General features: G+C 40.8%; 1 protein-coding gene across 1 annotated transcript in view; it reads right to left on the bottom strand.

Annotated features, from left to right (window-relative positions):
* Nucleotides 1–202: 202 nt before the first annotated feature.
* RGS9 (regulator of G protein signaling 9) overlaps nucleotides 203–10668 on the bottom strand; it is a 707657-nt gene continuing 697191 nt past the window's right edge. Inside the window, exon 19 of the mRNA XM_069199876.1 lies at nucleotides 203–3365. Within this exon, the coding sequence (XP_069055977.1) occupies nucleotides 3209–3365 (157 nt within the window). The 3' untranslated portion in view covers nucleotides 203–3208. The remainder of the gene's footprint in view (nucleotides 3366–10668) is intronic.

Here is a 10668-nt window from a genome sequence, read left to right as displayed (position 1 = left end):
GGAGTGACCACTCTACAGTTTATGAGAGACTGTTAAGCAATGGTTAAAGGATACCTTATGGTGAAGGCAAAGAGAGTTAGCAAAATATGACAACTGAATTAAGGAGCAGAGTGTTGGAATTTCAAATAAGGCCATCAGATAGACTGGTGATAGAGTCTTTGGTGAGGCCCTACTTCCAAGGAATTACATTATGGCAAACGTTACAGCAAAAATGGAAATGTGATTTAATTTTACTTTTCTAGTATTATATGAAAAGATTCATAGAGCAAATAAGTAACACATGGGAAGAGTGTAGGCACACAGATAGGATAACACTGTCACAAATCTCTCTGTTTACAAGCATACAGTGAAAATTTGAAAGAGTAGAGTGGAAAGACCTTTATAAGTTACAATAGTTTCATCTCATTTATTTCCCTTACAATAGAAGACAAGGAAATGGTCAAAGAACAGATAATCCCATTGCCATATGCTGAAGCTATTAATGGCATACTTTCAAAGAAGTGGACTTTTCAATGGTTATTAATATATCATGTTTACAAGCATTACATAAATGTTACAGCATTTAATGTGATCATGTTTTGTAATGTTGTATTGATGATAAACTCTATCTCCTGACATTGTTGCATGTTCAGATACCAATTTAAAATATGGAAATAAATTACCATATTGGGTTCTTCACGTAGATTCACCCTGCTGTTTCATTTACAGACTATTAAATTCTAGAAATAGGGCTGACTTTTTATCTGGGAAAGGATGGATTAAAAGTGACATTAATAAATCAGATGAGTTTCATTGAATTTAGGCGTGGGACCATCAACATGGCATTTAGGCCCTCATTATGGCTTCAGGGGACAGAAAAGCCCGTTCCGGGTAGTTTGCAGTCAGTATGGCAATCTCCCCGCCACGGCCATTATGAGTTTTCCGCTGGGTCAGTGGCCGAAAACTCAGTTTCTGCACGCTGGCCCAGCGGGAAACAACCTACAGTATTGTATCCAGCTCATAATAGAGCAGGCAGCAATGCTGACAGTGAACATTGTGACGGGGCTGGCCAGCAGGGCCCAAGCACTGCCCATGCCAAGTGCATGGGAAGTGCAGGGGCCCCCCTGGAGACCCCTGCACCCAATCTCTGCCAGCCTTTTCATGGCAGTGCTACCGCCATGAAACCACGGGCAGAGAAGGGGGTTGTGATCTCCAGGACAGCCCTGCCCTGGCAGATTAGGATTGCCAGCACCGCCAGACTGACGTGAGGTCATAATCTGGTGGCGCTGGTGGTCCGACTGCAGCGCTACCACCGCAGTCATCAGATCGCCAGGCTCATAATGTGGCCTTGAGTCTTTATCCAATAAGTGCAGGTGCATTGGACAGAATCTCTGCTATTCTCTCTTGTCTTAAATGGCTAAATGGGAAAATTGTACTTACGTCCATTTTTTGAGAACTCAGTGTTGGTATTAAATTTAGTTCAGGAACAAGGTGGATTTGACAACATGGCTAATTGCTCTTCACTATAGCTACTTAAAGGAAGCAGCTTTGAAAGAAGCATTAATATTTTGTTTGTTTATATCGTATCACAAATTGAATTATAATTTTGTACTTCTAAAGATATATTGTAATTTATTACCCTTCACAACAGTACTCATTTAATGGACTTTAGAAAAATGAAAGGCTCTGGCAGGATTCCTACCTTTGAGGCACAAAACTGAACCCATTACCGATCATGCCATGGCCATTCTCGCAATCTGTTTTGGCCACTATCGACTATCTGGTGCTTTAGGACAGTCCCCATGAGCATTCAGAGCGTGTACTAGGTCATATTTCATCTGATCACATTATTGCGGTCTCTGATGTGTATCTTACTGTATTCACCACACACTGCTTCTTATAAAGTCAATATGCGATCTTTTTAGACCACATGTGCATGGATTCCTCTAACATATTATGAGATGCTGTACTCGAGCATGCCCATGAGCAAACTTCTTCAACTGCTGGTACTCATGAACTCTACCGAGAATGCTGATTCCTAAATTGAAAAACACACAGGCTAATCGTCACTACTAAAATTAGGTCATTTGATTGCAACCCACTTTGATTATCACTGGTTTCTGATTTACTTAACTGTTGCTACTTCAGTTCAAGGTGCAAGCATGTGGAGAGTTTAGAAGACCCTTAATTGCCTCTTTACTCATGCTCCAGTACCATTATACCTCAAAGTCCAGATTGTTCCATCTCAGTCTGCTGAAAGTATCTGTCTTCTTTTCTGCAATGATGTGATTATGGCAACTCCATTTGTGTCTGACTTTCTGAAAAGTTCATTCATAGAGAGCAGGGCATTTAGAGCAGGTCTTCGATAACATGTGGAAATGTCATTAATGTCCTTCTTTTGGCCTATGGGGTTGGTAGCCCTCTGTGCTGCATACTCCGTCATGTACATCAGGTAAAGTATCCTGCCTTATGTAGCGTCGTATGATGTAAAATTGCAAGCAATCTCAAATGTTAAACTTTTAGGCCTATCATGTTTAGGTCGGTGTCATAAAATATGTGCCTTGACATTATGTTTGTCAATGCAAGTTAGATGTAGAGATAATCTCTTTTAGACATCTGAAATCAGACTCCACTCTTGCTCATTGTGCCATCTATTTCACTATTATTTCCAGAGAGTCAGAGCAAGTTATTGGCACCTTTGGCACGTCAAAACAATACTGAAATCAAAAAGGTTGCAATGGTTTTAGGGAATACAGTGTGCTTCTTCTGAGGTGGTATTATAAGACTATGCCGGTTGGAAGTTGTACCCAAAATAATGTTCTGTGTGCAAATCCAGAATGCTGTAAAGGCATTGATGAACACATCGTGTTTGGCACGAATGGTTAGGTGCATATGTATAAAAAGAATAGTTTGTTAAACGTCACTTATTCACCAAGGCAATGAAACTGTTCTTTTAAAATATCTATAGGAGGTCAATATCCTTCTGGGTTCTTAAATTTCCATGCATCAGTACCGATAGATCCATTCACACGCGTACTCGGACATGTCAAATCGACTGGTTCACTCGAGCTAGCGTCCAGTTCTTTGAGTCAACCTCCCGTTGTCCTTACCAATCCTAACAGTGCTCGATCCTGCGTGGAGTGATTTCTGAGTTTGCACTCAGGTGGTGTGTAGACCTGTAATGTATTGACCTGCCAACAGTTGTCAACAAGTCTCAAGCCGCTCCGTGTTATCCAGCTTTGCCTTCTGCCGTCAGGTTCTCCCATGGGCAGATGACTTCTTTCACCGAGTCCTTGCAGGAGACATGACATCTGTCCTCTTCCTCCTCTGAGTCGATAGGGTAAATTCGACACTCCACTGGAATGTCAACTTTGATCTGGAAGAAACTATATTAAAAAACAAAAAATTAAGAAAATATACAAGATGATATCTTATTTATTTATTCTTATTTTTAACCATTGTACATGTTTCGGCAAAAGGACTCATTTACACTAAATAAATACATAAATTATGTTGGCTTTTTAAAAGTATAGCTGTCTGATATGTGGCCTAAGACAAGTGTCAGGAGAACCCATTTAGGACCCGAGTTGGTCACCCCGGTTTTAGCTTCGTTTTCCAGCTCATGTTTTCCTTCACATTTTGTTCATGTTAGCAAGGCTGCTTTTTAGCAATGACTTTTTGCACATTTTTCGATGTGCTTTTACTCCAGAAGCACAAGGAACATGCTGTTTGTTTAGCTTAACTTTTCCGAAACATATTATCAGTACTTTCTGTCCAAGGCTATAGAAGGTGGTACACAATATGCTAACTAAGTGTTGCCAATCCAGGAGATAGCTTCTATTGTCAAGACACAGCATTATATCAGAAATGTAGTCCCAATGTGGTTCAGGTTTATTATACAAACTGCATACTGACCCAAGGCGGGTAGAGGCATTCAGGTCACGACAATCCTGGGACACGTGCTGTGCGACACACAGTTCGGCTGGCACTGATCTGCCAGCTTCCAGAGAGGATTGCCATCTCCATGACAGTCTGATTCCTGATACTTTATCCAGGTATGAAATCTCTAGAACATTTAGAACCACAAAACATCATAGTTGGATTGTTTACCTTCTTTACCCTGATCGTAAAGGTGATTGCCTTCCTTTGTTTTATCTGCCTAACTTTTGCAGTTCACCATTTACATATTAGATTGCAATTGTTCAAATAAATGCATTGAAAACTTATCTCGCATCTTTGTGTCTCACCTTGGCATGCGTGATTAACTGAGTTAAAGGGGTATGATCTGTTTCCATGGCTTCCCTCTGGACTCAGATTGTCATGTTCCGGTTGTCATAATCACCTTTTACACCGGCAAGACTTGAGGCTTGGGTGAGGTACTGTGAGATAACCAGAAGTTAGGCCGACAGCTACTACAGGTGTGGATTGCACTCAGTCTCCCACACTTTACAGTGATGCCATCCTAAACATGCAATCCTAGTACCAAGGTACGAACCCCAAAACATGGATCTCCTGAGTAGTTCTCTCTTGTATGCCAAAGATGCTCTATTCATACTCATACAGAGACGTCCGTGGTGTTAGGGAAAATATCTTTCTCAACTGAATAGGTAGCACCTATATTTGTCTGTAGGTTGGTCAAGCTTAAACTCTTAGAAGGGTAACCTACTTGGTGTTTCAAATCTCTGAATTCTGTTTATACAAATGGAGGACTCAGTAGTTATTCTAGTAAATTGAAGACATGCTGTCACACAACATATTGGAGGCTGGTTATTAGTAGCCTAACACTAGCAGTAATGTCCACAAACAGTGTTAGGTCCAGTCAAGGTCTCAAGACATTAGCTCCTTGATCAACCTCTGGTAGCTTGGCACCGAGCAGACAGGCTTAACTTAGCAGACAGATATGTAAAGCATTTAAATACACCAATACAGTAAATAAGTAAGACACAACACAAAATAAAAACCCCACAACAAATTATAAATATAGTAAATATTTGAATCTTTGAAATTGCACCTAAATGAGAAAAATCCCATATAGGGAACTGGAGATATGATCTTTAGAGTTTGAATAAAAAAAGTGCTCTCTAGTGCTTAGAAATCAATAGTGACAACAGGGGACATCTGGTCATGCTTGACAGGGACAAAATGAAAGTTTGAGGGTGACCGCAATGGAGTCCTGCTCGGATACACTAAGCGAGAGGCCTTAGTCAAAATTTTACCTTCGCTCTTGGAAACTTTTCTGGAGCTTTTCTCTCTCTACATCATGCAGTCCTCCTCAGCAAGTCTATTTCAAAGTGACGTTGTCTGACTGTTTTTCCGCAAGACCCCGGTCAAATTCTAGAAGCCTGGAGCTCTAGAGCTCTCAGCGGGATGAACCTGAAATCCTGGCCGAGGTGCGGTTGAAGGTAATCGGCTTGAGTCATGATAGTGACTCGGATCACTTATGGAGCTTTTTACAAAATGTGCTCCAAACTTCAGGAACTTTTTCTGGAAGTTCCTCTTGAGGGCTCCAAGGGTCTAGAAGCTCTGAGATGGTCCTTTGAACTTTAGGACAACAATTCCCACAATGCACCTGATCAAATCCTTAAAGGTCCACTGGACACACTCCAGGCTGGGGATTTTTGTGATAGTTTGTGCAGGCAAGCTCTGTTAACCTGTTGCTTTCAGGGAGCCCACTCCTGAGTACTTTTTGAAGCAAGACAAAGTTGTTAGGGCTGTTGTTGTAAGGAAGACCTGGTTAAACCAACCTACTGGTGTGGCTCATTTCCATTCACACTCCCCCTCTGGACATGTACAAATTATTTTTCTGTGACTGCTATCTATCTGTGGGTACAGGGTGAGAGGGCAGGTCTGGCTGGCATTCCTTTCTGTCCTGCCTGGTTCATTTGTAAGCCCAGTTTAGTTTACCCAGCCCCTTCCTGGCCTGGCCTCAGCATCTGCCAACTTCCCCCATCAGATAACCTCTGCTCAGTCATCAAAGCAGCCTGGCTAATCCTGTTAAGACTGACCAATCCGGAGAAGCCACTAGCAGGTTGGAATGTGTCTTACAGAAAAGAAAATCTTATAACTTCTTTGCTCCATTAGTTATGATATATGCAACAGTAACAAGTTGTTGGATGTATCATTACCAATCTTTTGAGTCATTTCATGACACATTTAGCTCCTGCCTAGCAATACTTATGCTTATGGAAAATATTCACACTTTAGCCTATGGAGCTAAGTATCTGCTATGAGGAAAATGAAAGGTGCAGTTTTTCCCTCACCAGGGCATGTGAAACATATTTGATAATGTCCCTGGTTATAGTTGCATGGCACCCCATCCCTGGGGCACCTAAGGGAGACCTTAAGAGTGACTTGTATGTAAAAATAAGATAGACTATCACTTTGGAAGTACCTTTAATTCCAAAGTCGAATTTGCACACATTTGACTTTTTAAAGACAGTCTGTCAGGCAGGGTGTCTTTAAAAATGACAGCAGGCAACACAACAGTGCACATTTCAGTGCAGGAAATCTACTTGGCCTCTAAACTCTTTTGCTCTATTATATACCTGGGACTTAAAAGTAGTTTCAATCCCCCTTGCCCTATTATCTACTAGGGACTTACAGGGGTCTGTCATTGCCAATTGTAATTGTACCATTTTACCATGTACCTTTTTTTCAGAGCACTCGCCCTGGGCCTGTTTCGCAGGGCCCAGGGCACAGTCAGGGTCAGTTACCACCAGGTTCAGTCAGAAACATTGGGGTGAAAATGCTAAAAGGATGACTTTCTCACACAACATTTACAATTAAATGGGCTAGCTAATGGGGAGGAGATGTTACATACGTGGTTGAGGCCCTTGATGGATACAGAAGAGGAACATTTTATTTAATGGGTCAATTTACCTGCAGTCGATGCAAATTCAAATACATTTCAGACATAAATGGTGGCTAACCCACTAGCACAATATAGAACATACACTTATTTAGAAATACCTTTGACATATTAGGAACATCAGAATTGGTTCCAAAGTGTCCTTCCACACATTGAAAATGTTAGAATGGGCCACCTCAGTAATGACAGGGCTAGATGTCCAGTTCTAGCTGCCTACACACCATATCCAAAATTTACGAAATGTACATGCAGGGGATCTGCGCCCATTATACAATAATATAGTCAGAATATAGAGATGCTTAATATAATTTATAATGCAAAAATGAAATACTGCTAGTTTGAGCTGCCCAACAACAATTGGATACACCAGGAATTAACCCAACAATATTTCCCCATATGGGACACCCAGATAAACATAGAATTCTCACAATATGCTTTCCACTTGGGATGGTACCCTCAATAGAAGACTGTGCAACTTAGGACACAGTTTGTGCTGCAATATATGCTATAACACATAGTGCACCATGACTTGTTGTCTTACTAGAAGTATTAAAACAAATACAAAATGAACATGGGTCTGCCCCTGCCACGGACTTGGGGATGAAGTTAATGGGCAATTTTGCCACAGTATCCTCAATTATTTTAAGTAACATAAAAGGGGAAGCAGCAGCATTGGCAGTTCAACAACAACATGCACAAGTTGCTTTAATGGAGCAGGAGTTACCAAAAATAGCAGCCAACACTCATACGTAAATGGGTCTTGATAATTTGGGTGTCGGTCCAAATAAGCCACAACTTAAAGGTAGTCCTGAGAAGGATAATACCAAGAAAGTACAGGAGTCTTCCAAAAAATGCAGGGAGAAACAAAAATCAAACAAGGATATAGTCAAATCATGGGGAGAATCTCTGCATATGGATAGCTCTAAAAAACGTTACAACCTACATAACTGTGATAATTTGAAACAACCCGAAAGGTATCAATATATTGACACATGCTCTTCTCGTTTCTTTCAGGACTGACATGACAAACAGCTAAGAGAGGTGGATGGTCAGAGCACAGACAAGAATAGTACGTGAAACCAAAAAAGGACTCATAACACGCTGACATAATAATAAAAAAGGAAGAGAAACGTTCTTAACAAAAACCCCAATTTTAAAAAGAAGGTTGCAGGAGTTTCAGCAACATGTGCCACACATATTCTGAATGTTACTGAGGAATAGGATGTGGGCAGTGACTCTGTTAGACAGAGTGGCAGAGGTCATGATAGTTCACCAGAATCAAGAGTTTCTAGGTGTGAGAGCAACAACTACATTGAAGTCAAAACCCCAGACAGGTCAGTCACCCCTCCAGATCACATTTATAAATTAAACATACAAATTGAGGGGAACATAATGCGCATGATTAAAGTAATTTTCTGGGAAAGATTAACACTTACTAATGAGATTCTCTTGGCAGAAAAGGATTGGCCACCAGTGTTTGTTAGAACCCTTTCACAAGGGGAAGATGTGATTTTACCATTGTTCTTAATCCTAGTGCCAGAGCAAGTAAAGCAAGCATCTGCTGAAGCATATGCTAAATTGCTACTTTCCATGGAACTTTGGCAAGCTGACCAGACCCAGTGCTGTACGGCAACCATGTGGGCTGAAATAGGGATTGTCCTTATCATGTAATACCCACAAGGTCCAGCCTGCAAGTACAACCACAGCACCCTATAAAACAAGAAGCAAAAGCTACTGTGAGGGAGATTCTCCTACAACTCGAATACTAGCGAGTAATTGAACCCTGGGTTTCTTCCATGAACAATCCTTTGTTCCCCGTAGCTGAGCCAGATTATCCATATAGAATAGTCTTAGTTTAAAGACATTTAAATAGTCATACACGCACATTTGCAATACAAAATTCACGCAGTACAGACCTGATGAACAACATTGTTCACAAAAAATACAAAAGAACCTTAGATATATCTAATGTTTTTTTCTGCCAAAACATAGCACCTGAAAGTAGAGATCTAACTGCTTTTTCCATGCTCAGCTCTCATCGCCGATTTTGTCGACTTCCCCAAGGGTATAGGGACAGTCCAGGGCTGTGAAATTGTGACATCAGTATTGCATGAAATTTATCCAGAGGCATTGTCCTACGTAGATTTTGTATATCTAAATGATGATGACTTGGACACACACTTGGAGAGTGTAGATTGCATTGTATTGGAATTTGCTGCACATGGTTACAAAATCAACTCTAAGAAAACAAAAAATGCTTTTCTCACTGTCCTGTTTTTGAGATATGAGCTTTCAAATGAGGAGAAGAATCGGGCACCACACTTCCTAGAGAGGTATTCACAACTAAAACCACCAAATACCATTAAGTAACTGCAATCATTTTTAGGATTCTTTAACTTTGGCATAACTTACATCCGTGATTATGCACAATGGCTAATCTCACTTTATGATTTAATAGTCCAGATTTTCCAAGCAAACATTGGACACCACTTCACACACATGTTCTCACATCATTACAGACTAACATGCTTGAAGCAAAACACTTACACATGAAAACAAAACACATTTGGTCATCTGGATAATTCCGGATGCTATTCACTTTACCTATGTCACATTCAACAAAGGTGACACAGTGCTGATTGCATATAAATCGCATTTATATTCTAATGCTGAAATGCGTTTTGCCTCCACTGAAAAAATACTGACTGTAGTTCTGATGGCTTTCATTATAGAAAGACCTCTAGCTCAGGGAAAACACATCATTGTCATAACCCCAATTCCTGCCTTAGAGGCAGTCACAACAGCTAGCGTTCCAAATACAAAAGCATTACATCCCTGATGCCATGGGCCACTTCCTTGACTGCCACTGATGTAGATTATGTGTTTGACCCCAAATTGCATGCTTAAGAATTTCTCCAATACAAACTGGAGTACCCCTCACCCACTAACATCATGCCTCTAGATCTGTATAAATATATTATTTTACTGATGGTACAGCACAACCTGTTGTAGGTGCCAAGCATCAATTCTCCACGACTTGCACAGCTGTTTATGGAGTTATAAGGGATGGAGAATTCCACCATCAAAAGATCTTTACACAGTCCCTTGGGGACTGCACAGAACAGCTGTCTGAACACAAAATATTGATTCTAGCAGTGGAACACACAAATCCTGAATTCCTGATACTTATTGTGTATGATTCGTCCTACTGTGTCCAGTCTTTCAATGAAAATGTGCACCTTAATGGATTCAGAGACTCCAAAGTAAACACCATCAAGTATATAATGCTCCGGGGGAAGGCGACAGAGTTTAAAGTCAAACTGCCACAGGCTCATGTAATACATGCATTTGGCCAACAACGTGTTGGAATACAGATTGTAGAGGATTCACTGGCTGATGAAGCAGCCAAATCTGCAGTCATAACTGCACCTATTGCTGTGATTATTCATTCTCATATGAGGATGGATGAAGAAATATAGGCTGCTGTGAAAGCTTCAGCTGATTGCACCCCTTTACCCAAAACATATCCAGCAAAATAATCCTGCCAGTTAAGTGCCCAAAACATTCCTTATGTGACAGTTCTGGAGGTGGGTGATTGTGTTATCCTCAACCAAGACCATTGGCTAGAATTAATTCAGGGAGCTCATATCGATTTGGTTCTACCCATGCTGGTGTGGCAGCTACTATTTAATTACTACACAATCGCTACTGGTAGAATGGTAGAATGGTCTGTATAAACAGACAAAGCAGTATGTCCTTAGTTGTGACACCTGCCAGAAAATTAAAGGTTCCACCATCAAGCACCCACTGCAGACACCCCT

The sequence above is a fragment of the Pleurodeles waltl genome, chromosome 7 (assembly GCF_031143425.1).
Source record: "Pleurodeles waltl isolate 20211129_DDA chromosome 7, aPleWal1.hap1.20221129, whole genome shotgun sequence".
NCBI classification, from domain to species: Eukaryota; Metazoa; Chordata; class Amphibia; order Caudata; family Salamandridae; genus Pleurodeles; species Pleurodeles waltl.
This window is presented reverse-complemented; position numbering and strand designations above follow the sequence as displayed.